A 14,702-nucleotide genomic window follows, 5' to 3' on the forward strand; every position below is an offset into this window, starting at 1 on the left:
ATTAGAAGGAGACTTCGATATTAAGGGTTAATCAACGGGGTAGTACACTCGCAGGGGGGTCAACCCGGGAAAACGACTTTCCTAGTAATCCCAGAGACATAAAATGGGTAATCGAAGTTGTTGAATCAAACACAATACAATTCCATTGTAGTTGGGTCCGAAACTCTACTCTCCTCTTTGTGGTATCTTTTCACTTTATTTTCTTGTTACTTTTAATTTCTTTTTTATTGTTTTATGATTATAGTAGTGTTAAAACAAAACCATTTCTCGGGTTTCCAGATAGTAGTGAAATTTGTTCGTGGTACTTGAGGGATACAATCTTGTCTTCCCCGGGGGTACGTGTTCCTTTTCTTTTCCAATTGCTACACAGTTCCCTCACTTTGGGGGATTATTTGTGTTAAAATAAGTTGAAAAAAATTTCTTGGAAAGATATGGAAATTGTTGGGTTGGGTTTCCTAATCTTCAAGTGTTGAAACTAAAGAACTATTTGCCATGGGGAATTTTGGGAAATCATTGACCGGCGTTTTGTAAGTTGAACTTGGTATTGATGAATCCAATCAAACATTGGTATACTGGGGCAACTTTATCCCTCAAGTGCCTAATGCTTTCATCTTTTCCATATTTGGATGCGTTTCCCAGGGACATTAAAATATTCCAAAATTTAACGATTGAGATCGATGATCACAACCAATCTCTTTGTGCTCAGAAATAAATCAATAGGAACGTAGGAAATTTTGGGGAAATGAGGCCTAAAGATTTTACTTGTTTGCAAGCTAGTTTCAAATAACTGTGAATGATATAATATTGTGTTATCATGTGTAGTATTATTTCTCAAATTTAAATGAATGTTTTGGAGAAATAGGCTGCTCTGGCAGAGTGGCAGGTACTTTGTCATTTGTCGTGTTTAAATGATCAACCCATAATATCTGTTATGTTTCCTGTATGTAGTAGTTGTTGTGTTTAAATGCCGCATCATTGGATAGCGACAAATGAATTTTAACAAGTGAAAGGACTTATTCTCTGAAGAGAAGTTTGGTGCAGGGTATTTATCCTGATAGTCATACATTTGTTCAAATTGAGAAAGTTGAAAATGAGATGCATAGTTCAGTTGTGCACCTCTAAATCTTAAAAATATTCTATAGAGTAAAGATACATTTCTTTTTTGAAAAGTAAAAGGGGACCCCTTTAAAGGAATTTAAAATACACTCCTCAAAAAAAAACGCTAAAGCACCTTTTGGTATGGTTGAATGAAATGGGTGAATGGAATGACAATCCTACCCCATTCCATTCCTTTATTTGGTATTTTTATTTCTTAGGGAATCACAATTCCATTCCACTTTGAAATAGCCATTCCTTCCATTTAGCTAAGGAATGGTCTAACATTCCTTTTTTCTCATCCCTTTTTATTTAAGATTTTAATTATAAAACATACTGGTATTATTTATATTTATTGATAGGAATTAATATGAGATTAATTCCTATCTGGAGAAATTATATGAACAACCGTGACTTTGAGAGAATGGCGGTTTCTTCAAGAGGGAGAACCGATAGAGAGAACGAGATTAATAATTTAATTCTTCATTCTGCTTGATAATAATAAAAGACTCCACACATATTTATAATATGTGTGGTACAAAAAGATCTCTATAAACTAGGAAAACAAATCAAAAGCAAATCAAATCCTAACCACTATGGAAAGTAAATAAAATCATAATAACTAAATAATACTAAAACATAAATAAACTAAATACATATACGGAGAGAATATCAGCTTCCTTCCGGAATAAAATAGAATATTAGGTCCCTATCAACTCTCCCACCGTTGAAAACCACCTTGTCCTCAAGGTGAAAGTCAGAAAAATAATCTTCCATCTCGTTGTCGCTGTCTTTGTTTGGATCTTCGTTTGCAAACAAAATTGTAGCGTTTGGAACCGCAACGAGTGATGGACAAACAATCTTTGGATATTAGATCTCTTCCGCGACTTCAGTGACATAACCAATGATGACAATAGTGATTTTTTGGCTATGGGATTTTGGAGGAAATTTGGTTTCCACCAAAGTCATTGCCTCATCCAGCACTTGAGGCGATTCGTCATCGTCTTGTTCCATCTCTTCAATGACAGGATCAGACTTGACATTTGTTGTTGACTCATCGTCGTTTTTTGCAACAGACTCGACGATAGAATCAGATGTGGCCTCCTTTTTAGCCATGGCCTCTTTCTTTGCTAAATATGCAACTGCCTCCATTATTTTGTTGAGAAGTTTATTCGTCTCGGCGAAGTAAATGGCATCCTCATCAAAATTATGATAAACAGCATCCAGAAATTCTTGCCATGAGCACTTAGGATTCGAGCGTCGATACTCGTGGAGCCATACGGATGCTGGATGGTCAAAAAATAACCTCACAAAAAATAGACGATCAGCATCAGAGAACAAGTGATAGTCAAAATATTCCTGAATTTCCAAAATCCATCTCACGGGGTTAACACTAGAAAACCGAGGAGGAGAGTTTGACAACAAGACAGACATGGTAGTATCAATAGGAGGATGAGAACCTAATGAAAGCACCAATTTGATAGGAATTAATATGAGATTAATTCCTATCTGGAGAAATTATATGAACAACCGTGACTTTGAGAGAATGGCGGTTTCTTCAAGAGGGAGAACCGATAGAGAGAACGAGATTAATAATTTAATTCTTCATTCTGCTTGATAATAATAAAAGACTCCACACATATTTATAATATGTGTGGTACAAAAAGATCTTTATAAACTAGGAAAACAAATCAAAAGCAAATCAAATCCTAACCACTATGGAAAGTAAATAAAATCATAATAACTAAATAATACTAAAACATAAATAAACTAAATACATATACGGAGAGAATATCAGCTTCCTTTCGGATTAAAATAGAATATTAGGTCTCTCTCAGTCTGGCTTTTTGTTCAGTCCAAATTCGATTCATTTGAACTTGTATGCACTTCTGTTTTGAGTTTTGACATAGCATCTAGAGATGAGATATTTCTTTCACAATTTCTCCACCTTACGCTCAAGTTCTCCTCATGTAAAACAACAAATTATATCCATCCACCGCAAATCAGCTGTGTTGCAGTTATAATCTCAGTTTCCGGAACAGGAAACAATAAGGGAGGTAGCAATTGCAACTGAAGGGATTATTTAATATCTATCAAATTGTAAATCCATAGATCAAACTGTCAGACTTTCAGATCAGTTGGGGAAATTGGCTGAGGAGCTCGACTCAACTGTTGGATATGTCGTTCACCGCTGTAAGAGCAATGATGAGGAAACCGAATGATCCTTCCCGGTATTAGTTCATCAGAAAGATCTGCACTCAAGAGTGAAGTAGAAGATCTGACGATTGCAACGGAGCTGATTGTTAGAAATTCAAACTGGTTGAGGAGTTTCATCTTCAATACATGTAAGTTCTAATACGCATTGCAACGAGAAAACAATAACAGTACCGAATCAAATCTCAAGTGTAGCCACTTTCCAAGGCTCCAGTGCCTAACGCTTCATCGTTTTCCGTACTTTGATGAGATTCCATTTCATATTGGAGAGATTCCAACACTTAGGAACAGATTGAGATCGACGATCATAACCAATCTCTTTTGTACTCATATAAAAAATACAAGAGGAACAACGGGGACAATGGGGAAAAGAAGCCCTAAAAGTTGTTGTGAAGGGTTCTTGATCCTCTTTCAAACTTGACTGTGCTTCATATCAGGTAAAGTTTTCATAAAAGTTGCAAGGTTTGACATCATTTTTAGCAACCATACTTTATAGAGTAAGCTAATTAGTAGATTATGCAAAGGCACACACTTTGCCAATAGCTAAGCATCTTCCTCTCACTTGAACATTTCTCAATTTGTAGAATGTTGGTTGATTCCCGTCATTTTTTCTTCTCGTATTCAGATGCAGAGCTTTGATGAGGTAGCTTATCAGATATTCTACTGATGAAAGAGGCAGATAATTAAAGGTGCAGTGGCTGGTGATGTTTGTTGAAGTATGAATGATTGATAAGCTCCTCATCTACTTTCAAATGATTCTGAATATTAAATATTGTGGTATCATGTATTTCTCATAGTTAAATGTCTGTTTGGACTGGCATTCTTTTTTACATAATTACATTGTTTTACTCTACATAGTATATAGCAGGGAGGAAATTGGCTTCTAAGAATAGGAGTTAGTTGAACATCAATCATGAGACTACAGAAATGTCCAAATTATGATATCGTGATCATCAACTAGTGATTAAAAGTTTAGCCAAAGATAGCCCTTTAGGTAATATTATTTCTATTGTTTGAACCGGCTTATCAGTTTGTCATGTTTATACTTTGTCATCTATTCTTTCTTGTTTGAACCAGCCAAACAATGATAGGATGTTGGAATAATTTCGTTTTTTATCCCTTACAAACAACAACATCCTATCATTCCCATATCATACAAAATTAGAGAGACAAAGACAAATTGTTTGGCTAGTATGGCTTATGAGGCTGTAGAATCCCTGCAACAAACCTTACTCCTAATCCTTCAATGTGACGACAATCTCACCACTCGCCGTGTAAAGCTACGAATTGTATCCATTCACGACAAAGCTGTGGTATTGCAGTTGAATCTTAATCATTCTCCAGAAAAGGAAACAATAAGGGAGGTAGTAAATACAACTGAAGAGATTATTCAATATCTTTTCTCCCCACAAAATCTGTCTGATTTTGGATGCATAGAGCCAACTGTTAGACTGTTGGGGAAATTGGTTGAGGAGATCGATTCAACTGTTGGATATGTGGTTGACTACTGCAAGAGCAACAATGTATGGCAACTATGTGATTCTGCTGCTGTTAGTTTATCATCAAGATCTTCACTCAAGAGTGAAGTTGAAGATCTGACAGCTGCAACAGAGCTGAATAAGCAGATTGTCAGAATTTCAAAACGGTTGAGGAGATTAGCGGTGAAAATAAAGTCAACTGCTATAGAACTAGTGGATGAAGATCCAATTAATTCGCCATCAAAATCTCCACACACGAGCAAAGATGTTGTTGTTGACTTTAATGAACATCTGAGTGATTCTGCTGCTGTTGCATCATCATCAAGACCTTCACCTACAAGCAAAGATGTTGTGGTTGGTTTTTATGAAGATATGCAACAGATCATGGACCGGCTCGTTCGTGATGACAGTCTAGGAATCCAAGTCATCCCTATTGTGGGCATGGGGGGAATTGGTAAGTCCACTCTGGCTAAAATTGTTTATGACAATCTATTGATTAAGCAACATTTTGATATTTGTGCTTGGGTCACACTATCCCAAGATCATAGTACAGAGAGTTTTCTCTCAGTATTACTAGCTTCGCTCAAAGGAAAACTAGGTCTAGTTGGTAGGGAATCGTTAAAAGCAACTGAAGAAGTGGAGCTTGAAATTAACAAAATCTTATCAGAGAGGATGTTTTTCAGATTTAGCGTATGGAGTGAGCCAGCTCGGGATACGTTGCAAGAAATTTACAAAATCTTATGGGGGAGGAGATATCTCTTAGTATTGGACGACGTTTAGAGTTTGATGGAAGATCGAAATCGCTTAGTCTGGCTATTTCCTAATAATCATAATGGAAGCCGGATCATGCTAACAACAAGGCTAATGAATGTAGCTGCCCTTAATGGCCCCGTTCATATGATTCGTTTCTTGGATGACGAACAAAGTTGGAGTCTGTTCCAGCACAAGGTTTTCGGAGATCAAGATTGTCCTCTTGAGCTACAAACTGTGGGGAAAAAGATTGTAAACGGATGTGGAGGACTGCCCCTCTCAATTGTAACTGTGGCAAGGCTTTTATCTATGATTCCTAGAACTCCAAAGTTGTGGCAACAAATTGAGGTAAATGATGGGCAGCTGGGAACAATATTATCTTTAAGTTACAATCACTTGTCTCAACATTTGAGAAAGTGTTTCTTGTATATGTCAGGCTTCCCTCAGGATTATGAGATCCGTGCCTCTGAACTCATCAAACTTTGGGTAGCGGAGGACTTTTTTGTACATCGAAAACGTCAAATTGATTCTAAAACTGTAAAAGAGTCAGCAGAAGAGAGCTTGGAAGATCTGGTAAAGCAAAGTCTAGTTTTAGTCACTCGCCGGAAAATAGATGGAAAAATCAAAAGTTGCAGACTGCATAATATGGTGCGGGACTTTTGTGTGAGACAGGCCGGGCAAGAGAAGTTCCTTCTTTCTGTTATGGACTACCTCCCTACTCCTATCTTGAGAAGACATTTTCTTCCACAAGTCCTCCAAAATCACCAGCGTATAAGTGTTAGTTGGCATGATCTACATCTTAGAGACTCTACACATAGCTCATTCACCACTTCTATGATATGCATCCCACAAAGAGGGTATAGACCCAAAGGCTCTGTAGAGAACTTTACTTCACTTAAGATCCTTCACGTTTTACGCAAAAACGATCATTCATATTGGGAACTTGGTCAAGTGTTTGAATTGACTGATCTCACTTACCTTGCTTCCAACATTCCTGATAGTATTGTTCCTCCGGCTATATCAAAGCTTCAGAATCTGGAGACCTTAATTATTTATAGATCTGAGGTTCATTTACCTGTGGAGATTTGGAGCCTGAGGCAATTAAGACATCTTATCGCCTTCTCATTTTGTCCTTTACCCCTTCCCGAAGGAGTAACTCTTTTGCTAGAAAACTTAGAAACGTTTTCTAAGGCAGCAAACTATGTATGTAGTGAAAGGATGGTGAAAGTGATCCCAAACATAAAAAAGTTGGGAATATGCTACTCTAGAGATGAGTTTGGCTCAGTCTATCATCTTGACAATCTTATACATTTGCTTCAACTTGAGAAGCTGAAATTGGAGGTGCATAGTTCTTTTGTGCTAAATCTTGACAATCATGTTTTTCCTCTATCACTGAAAAAGTTAGAACTGAATGTCGAGTGGATTTCTTGGAAAGATATGACGATTGTTGGTCGTTGCCTAATCTTCAAGTGTTGAAACTAAAGAACTATGCTTGCTATGGGAGACACTGGGAAACTATAAATGGAGAATTTGTCAATTTGAGACTTCTGCTTATTGATAAATCAAATCTGAAATGTTGGAGAACTGATCGAAGCCACTTTCCAAGTCTCCGGTGCCTAATGCTTCATCGTTGTCCATACTTGGATGAGATTCCAAAGGATATTGCATATATTCCAACAATTGAACTGATTGAGATCGATGATCATAACCATTCTCTTTTGTACTCGGCAAAAATTATACAAGAGGAACAGCGGGAAGTAGGATCAGATCACCTAAAAGTTGTTGTGAAGCGTTCTTGATCGTCGTTCAAACTTGACGGTGTGCTTCATATCAGGTAAGAAATTCATAAACCTTGCAAGGTTTGACATCTTAGCAAGAGGTTATGAAAAGTCACACTTCATCTTCCTCTCTTTTGAACGTTTCTCAGTTCGTAGAATGGTGGTTGATTCATGTCAGTATGTTCTTGTCGATTTTCAGATGTGTGGCTTTGATGAGGTAGTTTATTTGATATTTTACTCGACTAAAAAGAGGCAGAGAATAAAAGGTGCAATGGTGGGTGATGTTTACTGAGAAGTATGAATGGTTGATAAACTCCTCGTTACTTGTTTGCAAGCTAATTTCAAATAAATGTAAATAATTTAATAATTGATATTGTGTTATCATGTATTTCTCAAAGATAAATGTCTGTTTGGAGTAACATTCTTGTTTTTACATTGTTGATTTGTTTCTCTACAACCAGTTGTGGTTTGTTTTGGATATGCATCAATAAATGACTCGGTCGAGTCACACTCTCTGGGGACATGTTTCAGATCAGTTGGGAGTGTTTGTTGAGGAGAAATTAAATGCAACAACAACCACGTATGGCAACCGAGTGATTTTCCTTTGGTTTTTCAGATGCAGAGTTTTAATGAGGTAGCTTATCAGATAATCTACTGACGAAAGAGGCGGTGAATGGCTGGTGATGTTTTGTTAGTATGAATGGTTGATAAACTCCTACTTGTTTGCAAGCAAGTTTTTCAAATAACTGTAATTGATAACTGTTATGCTATCATGTAGTATTTCTGAAAGATATGTTTGTTTGGATTGACATTCTTTTATACATTGTTTCACAGTAACCATGAAACCACAGAAACCTCCAATACTTTAACAACACAACACTTTTACTGAAAGAATTGTTACCTTTTGTAAGAGAGTAAAACTCCACCCATTGCATATATGTGCCTTAAACACTAAAGTATGTATACACCATCCAGTAGAATATCCGTTAAGCTACTTCATCAAAGCTCTGCATCTGAAAACCCAAAAGAAAAAATGACAGGAATCAACCGATATTCTACAAATCGAGAAATGTTCAAAAGAGAGGAAGGTTGGCAAAGTGTGACTTTTCACAACCTTTTAAAGTTGGTTCTTAAAAAGTAAAAACTATGTCAAACCTTGCAAATTTTATGAAGCACGCAGCCAAGTTTGTAAAAGGATCAAGAATGCTTCGTAACAACTTTTAGGCGATAAGTTCTGAAATATTCGCGTTGGTACTCTAGTATAATTTTTGCAGAGCACAAAAGAGATTGGTTATGATCATCAATCTCAATCAATTCAAGTGTTGGAATATATCCAAAATCATGTGGAATTTCATCCAGGTATGGACAACAATGAAGCATTAGGCACCGGAGCCTTGGAAAGTGGCTACGTTCAGTTGTCCATCGCTGCAGATTTGATTCTTCAATAAGCAAAACCATCAAATGACAAAATTCTCCCTTAATGGTTTCCCAGTCTTTCCCATAGCAAGCATAGTTCTTTAGTTTCAACACTTTAAGATGAGGCAACGAACCAACAATCGTCATATCACTCCAAGAAATCCACCCACCACTTAATTCTAACTTTTTCAATGACAGAGGAAAAACAGGTTTCAGACGTGGCACTAACGAACTATGCATCTCCAATTTTAGTTTTACAAGCTGGAGAAAATGTATAAGATTGTCAAGATGATAGCTTGCACCAAACTTCTCTTCAGAGTAGCATATTCCCAACTTTTTTATGTTTGTGATCATATACGCCATCCTTCCACTACATACAAAGTTTGTTGTTGTAGATAACGCTTGTAAGCTTTGGGAAGGGGTAAAGGATTAAACGAGAAGGCAAAAAGATGTCTCAACTGGCTCAGACTCCAAATCTCCACGGGCAAACAAACATCATACCTATAAATAATTAAAGTCCGTAGATTCTGAAGCTTTGATATAGCTGGAGGAACAATACTACCAGGAATGTTGGAAGCAAGGTAAGTGAGATTAATCAATTCAAAAACTTGGCCTAGCTCCCAATATGAACGATCGTTTCTATGTAACACGTGAAAGACGCTAAGTGAATTAAACTTATCTACAGAGCCTTTGGGCCTATACCCTCTCTGCGGATTGCATATAATAGAAGTGGTGCATGAGCTATGCGTAGAGTCTTTAATATGTAGATCATCCCAACTAACACTTACACGGTGATGATTTTGGAGGACTTGTGGAAGAAAATGCCTTCTCAAGATAGGAGTACGAAAGTAGTCTGTAACAGAAAGAAGGAACTTCTCTTGCCCGGCCTTTCTCACACAAAAGTCACGCACCATACTATGCAGCCTGCAAGCTTTGATTCTGCCATTCCTTTTCCTGGTAGTGACCAAAACTAGACTTTGCTTGATCAGATCCTCCAGGCACTTCTCCGCCACCACTTCTATACTTGTATTGTCATTATGACCTTCCAAAAAGCCCACAGCTACCCAAAGTTTGATGAGCTCATAAGCATAGATTTCATAATCTTGAGGGAAGGCTGCCATATACAAGAAACACTCCCTCAAATGTGGAGGCAAGTGGTTGTAACTCAAAGATAATTTGATCCCAACTGCCCATCATTTACTTCAATTTGCTGCCACATTTTTGGAGTTCTAGGAATCGTGGATAAAAGTCCGGCCACATAACAATTGAGAGGGGTAGTCCTCCAACACTTTGTAGCTCAAGAGGATGATCTTGATCCCCGAAAACCTTGTGATGGGAATCCACAGCTTCATAAGCCATATCAATTTGTCAAACAAAATGCTTATCGGTTTTTTACCAATGCCTCCCTTATTTGGATACAAATGATTAAGTTGACTGTGAGCCGTGAGGTGTACAAGTAATTACATATATACTCCATCCGTCAAAAGAAAAATTGTTTCATTTTTTTTTATTTTGGTCACAATCTAATACGTACTCTCCATCATCAGTACTAAAATGCTGTAACTTTCATTTTCAACTAATATTACGTCAATCATTCTTACTTCTAGTTAATAGGAGTATAAAATATTAGTAGTGTGTGTCGGAATAATATATAAAAAAATAGTAATACTCGAAAAGTGACACTTTCGGCGATGACACAGTAGAAACAAATTACTAAAAGAAAGGAAATTAATAAAAAAAATTAAAGAAGCAAAAAGAAAGAACAAAATTTATATGGAGTTCCTGTTTGTATGCAGCATTGGTAATTCTGATTTACACCGCTAAAGCATTTTGTTTGAAAAGTTGTTGGCGTAACACTTGATATGGCTTATGAAGCTGTGGATTCCCTGCAACAAACCTTACGTCAAATCCTTGTACGCGGCGATTATCTCATCACTCCTCCTGTTGAATACCAAATTGTATCCATCCTCAACAAAGCTGTTATCTTGCAATTCAATCTCAAACATAGCGTACTGTTTTTTCATTTTAGTGAAGTATATTGAGCATATAGTGATGCATATGACGTTTATAGTGACGTAAATGTTGTTTTCATTTCGGTGAAGTATAATGAACGTATAGTGATGTATATAGTGCATATAGTGAAGTAAAAACATGCTTAGAGTGATGTATTCCATGGTTAGAGTGAAGTGTTTGTGATGCATGCTTATAGTGCTCGGTTTTTTCATTTCTGAAGTAAAAACATGCTTAGAGTGAAGTATTCTATGGTTAGAGTGAAGTGTTTATGATGCATGCTTATAATGCTCTGTTTTTTCTTCTCAGTGAAGTAAAAACATGCTTAGAGTGAAGTATTCCATGGTTAGAGTGAAATGTTTGTGATGCATGCTTATAGTGATCTGTTTTTTCATTTCAGTGAAATAAAACATGCTTAGAGTGAGGTATTCCATGGTTAGAGTGAATTGTTTGTGATCCTTACTTATAGTGCACTATTAATTATAGTTCACAAAATGAACTAATAAATTGTTGATAGTGAACTGTATTGGCTTTATAGTGAAGTATATTTTGTGTATAATGATTTGTATTGGCTTTATAGCGAAGTATATTTTGTTCACATATGAACACGTATTTGACAAAATATAGCTCACTACATTAAAAATGAGTTCAAAGTGATTTGATTATGTTTTAAAGTGCTCAATCTTCTATCAACAACACCACAATACATAGATCTGCATCTCCGTTACAACAATTCATCCCACGGAAAATCCAAAAATCCAAATGATTTCAAATCCAAACGAAACTACAAAATATAAATTTTTTCATTCTCTAACTACATCACACGCATAGAACTACAAAGATAGAGATAGATTATCGAGTGAGGGAGATATTGAGCGAGAGAGATTGAAGAAGTTTGTTAGAAGCAGAAAGCTTCTCCATAAGAAGCGTGATCTGAGCCCTAGATTCCATGGCGTGATCGACAGCCTCCGCCTCCGGCTCGTCAAGCTCGCTGCAAAGCTGCTCCTCCACCAACCGTATGTGCTGCCACATCATCCGCAACTCCTCCTCCACCCTCTCCTCTCCCTCCAAGCTGCTCCGGAGCTCCCTTTCTAGCTCCACGTTCCTCCGCCGAAGCGCCTCCGACACATCACGGTAGCGGCCAGAGATCGGCACAAAGAGAGAGAGAGATAATGATAATAGAAATAGAGAGAGATAATGCGTGAATGGAATGTGTATGTTAGAATATGGAATAGAGTTGATTTCCCAAATTACCCCATGCAATTTTGATTAATAGAAAATGAATACTTCATTTAGTCATTAGATTAAGATAATGAGTGGTTGAGATTTATTCTTTAGTTATACACTTAAAATTAGTTAGACCTTGATCACTCCTCGTGTAAAATATAATATTATGAGAATTTCAGAATACATACATTTAAATTCAAACCTAATTAAATTATTGGTGTAAAAACTATACTGATGTTTGATAAATCTTGGATGGTTGAATGATTTAATATGCTATGATGAATTTAGACATTGAAAGTCAAATCAGGATTAGTAAAATTAAAATGAAATGCAAGTACATTTTGATAAATTTTAAACCTAGTTTAAAAAAAATTACTCCATTTCTTATAACAAATTTAATTTTTCCAATTTTTGAATTATATTACTAATTATTTAATGTATATGTATATTAAATATATATTGGAAGCTTAATTTTTTTAGTTCTTTATGGAGTATTATATTGTGTTAAATCATTGTAAAATATAGCGGGAGAATAAACAATAGTGGTACATTGGTTTAACTATATCATTTTTACAAAACGAGTGCTCAAAAGTAACTGGGACTGCTAAAGCGGGACGAAAGGAGTACTAATTTTTAACCTTTCTTTCTAAATTTCTCGATTTATTTGGATCGGTCCATAAATTTCAGAACACACTAACATCCCTATATATATGATGGACATAGGGCGCGTGCCTTTTATTTCCAAAGAAGGTTACATAGCTATGTTCACAAGTAACAAATCAACCCTAAAATTTAAAAAGAAATGAAAGAAGAGAATCAAATTAATATATCTACCTTTTTTTCTGATAAATTCAAAAGTCAGACAACTGAAAAGTCACTAGGGCTCTATGATTATTGGGCTTAGAGATTAATATAATTGTTGCCTAATTATAATTACTTAATCCATATTTCTTTAACTCTAGCCCATTTCCTTTTAATTATACACTAGAGAATTCCTTGTGGAGAGATTTCAAAACATATCTATACAATATATAAAAGGGGAGTTTTGGAGAAATTTACAAGATTGCCATTTAATTTTAAAAATTATATTAAATTAAATATATACTACAATTTAAAGGCTATTAAAAATATAAAAGGGGAGTTTTGGAGAAATTTACAAGATTGCCAATTTATTTTAAAAATTATATTAAATTAAATATATACTACAATTTAAAGGCTATTAAACAAGTGATTAATGGAGTGAGTGGGTTGGTTTTACGTGGGATTAAGGAGTGGGAGGTTACAATATTTTTACTATGCCATTAAATAACACTGAGATACGTGGGATTAAGGAGTGGGAGGTTGCAATATTTTTACTATGTCATTTAATAACATTGAGAAATTGCAACAATATTGACGTCGTTCAAATCGCCGCGGCGGCATTTTGGTCGAACAACCATGGCGCGCCGGCTCCTACCCCGGTTGATGCAGTCGTGGCCGCCGCTGCTGACCGGTGCTGCGAATGGGGTCCTTCCTGCTAAGGATCCATGCTGTGACGGCGAAAACGTCCAGATTGACAATTCGCCTAAGCATAAATACGCTTCTTTTTTAAATTTGGATGGTAGCGTTGCGATTCATGCTGGTACGTTTGTACTAAATTTTCCCGGATCTGAAACTCGAATTTGTGCGTTTGTGGTCAATTTATATTCTATCTAGCTCGGTTGTTAAATAAAGTGATTTTAATTGTTTGCAGTCCGAAGTGAAAGTGCAAGATAACAATACAAGTGTCTTAGTTTCTTTTTGTTTTTTTCCCCTGCTAATTGATGGTTTTGTTCACTTAGTAAGTTTTGTAGTTTTAGGTGAGGCAAGTGTCTTTAAAGATGACAAATAAGTTCTGTTGAAGAGTGACGAATTGTGAAGAATTGAAGGTTTCTAATTGTATCAGAGAATAAGGTAGAGGGGCAGGCCGTTGATGAAGGCCAATGATGTGGTAAGAATTTTGTGTGGCATCATTGTTGGCATACTCCTGTCCAATTTGCATGTCTGAATTTAGTAGGTAATTATATTTTTATTAGTATGATTAATTGTGTATTCATTTTTCTTTCCACAATTTAATCAAATGATGTTATTTCATATTATCCTCATTCATCTATTGTGAATCAGAGTGCTCCAAATTTGTATAGTTTGTTACTATATTAATTATTTTGAGTTTTGTATGTTTTAGTTATATAACTCAATAGTTAGCATATACAATTTTTTACATGATGATAATGATGATATTGTTTCCAATTTTGTTTAGTTAATTACAATCTAAAAGGAAATATTTTATAATATCTTACGTTAAATTAATATTTTAATTACAATAATTGAAATCTTATTTTACAGGTGTTGTAGGTGGGTTCGCTTTTTCTTCTCGGATTTAATCAAATGATGTTATTTCAGATGATCCTCATTCATGTATATATTGAATCAGAGCGCTCCAAATTTTTATAGTTTGTAATTAATTATTTTGAGTTTAATATGTTTTAGTTGTATAATTAACTGTTAGCATATACATTTTTTATTTGTAATTTTTATATGATGATATTGTGTCTAAATTCATTCGACTAATGCAATCTAAAATTAATGTTTTAAAATGTCAACATTTGATATAGTCTCTTCATCATCGTTTATTCATTTTAGTTAATCATTTAACAATTTAAATCGTACGATGAAAATATATTTTGTCGTGCATCACACGTGGGTTAAAATATTC

General features: G+C 35.6%; 1 protein-coding gene and 1 long non-coding RNA gene across 2 annotated transcripts; both read left to right on the forward strand.

Annotated features, from left to right (window-relative positions):
• The first annotated feature begins 2,973 nt into the window (after positions 1–2,973).
• Positions 2,974–4,162, forward strand: LOC125217681. The gene is made up of 2 exons (XR_007175788.1): positions 2,974–3,746; positions 3,935–4,162. It is a non-coding gene; the product is annotated as an uncharacterized LOC125217681 (long non-coding RNA).
• Positions 4,163–5,651: 1,489 nt separating this feature from the next.
• Positions 5,652–7,013, forward strand: LOC125220871 (putative late blight resistance protein homolog R1B-16). Its single transcript, XM_048123003.1, has one exon. The coding sequence runs from the start codon at positions 5,652–5,654 to the stop codon at positions 7,011–7,013; it is 1,362 nt and encodes a 453-aa protein (XP_047978960.1).
• The last annotated feature ends 7,689 nt before the right edge of the window (positions 7,014–14,702 follow it).

Source organism: Salvia hispanica, chromosome 4, assembly GCF_023119035.1.
Source record: "Salvia hispanica cultivar TCC Black 2014 chromosome 4, UniMelb_Shisp_WGS_1.0, whole genome shotgun sequence".
NCBI classification, from domain to species: Eukaryota; Viridiplantae; Streptophyta; class Magnoliopsida; order Lamiales; family Lamiaceae; genus Salvia; species Salvia hispanica.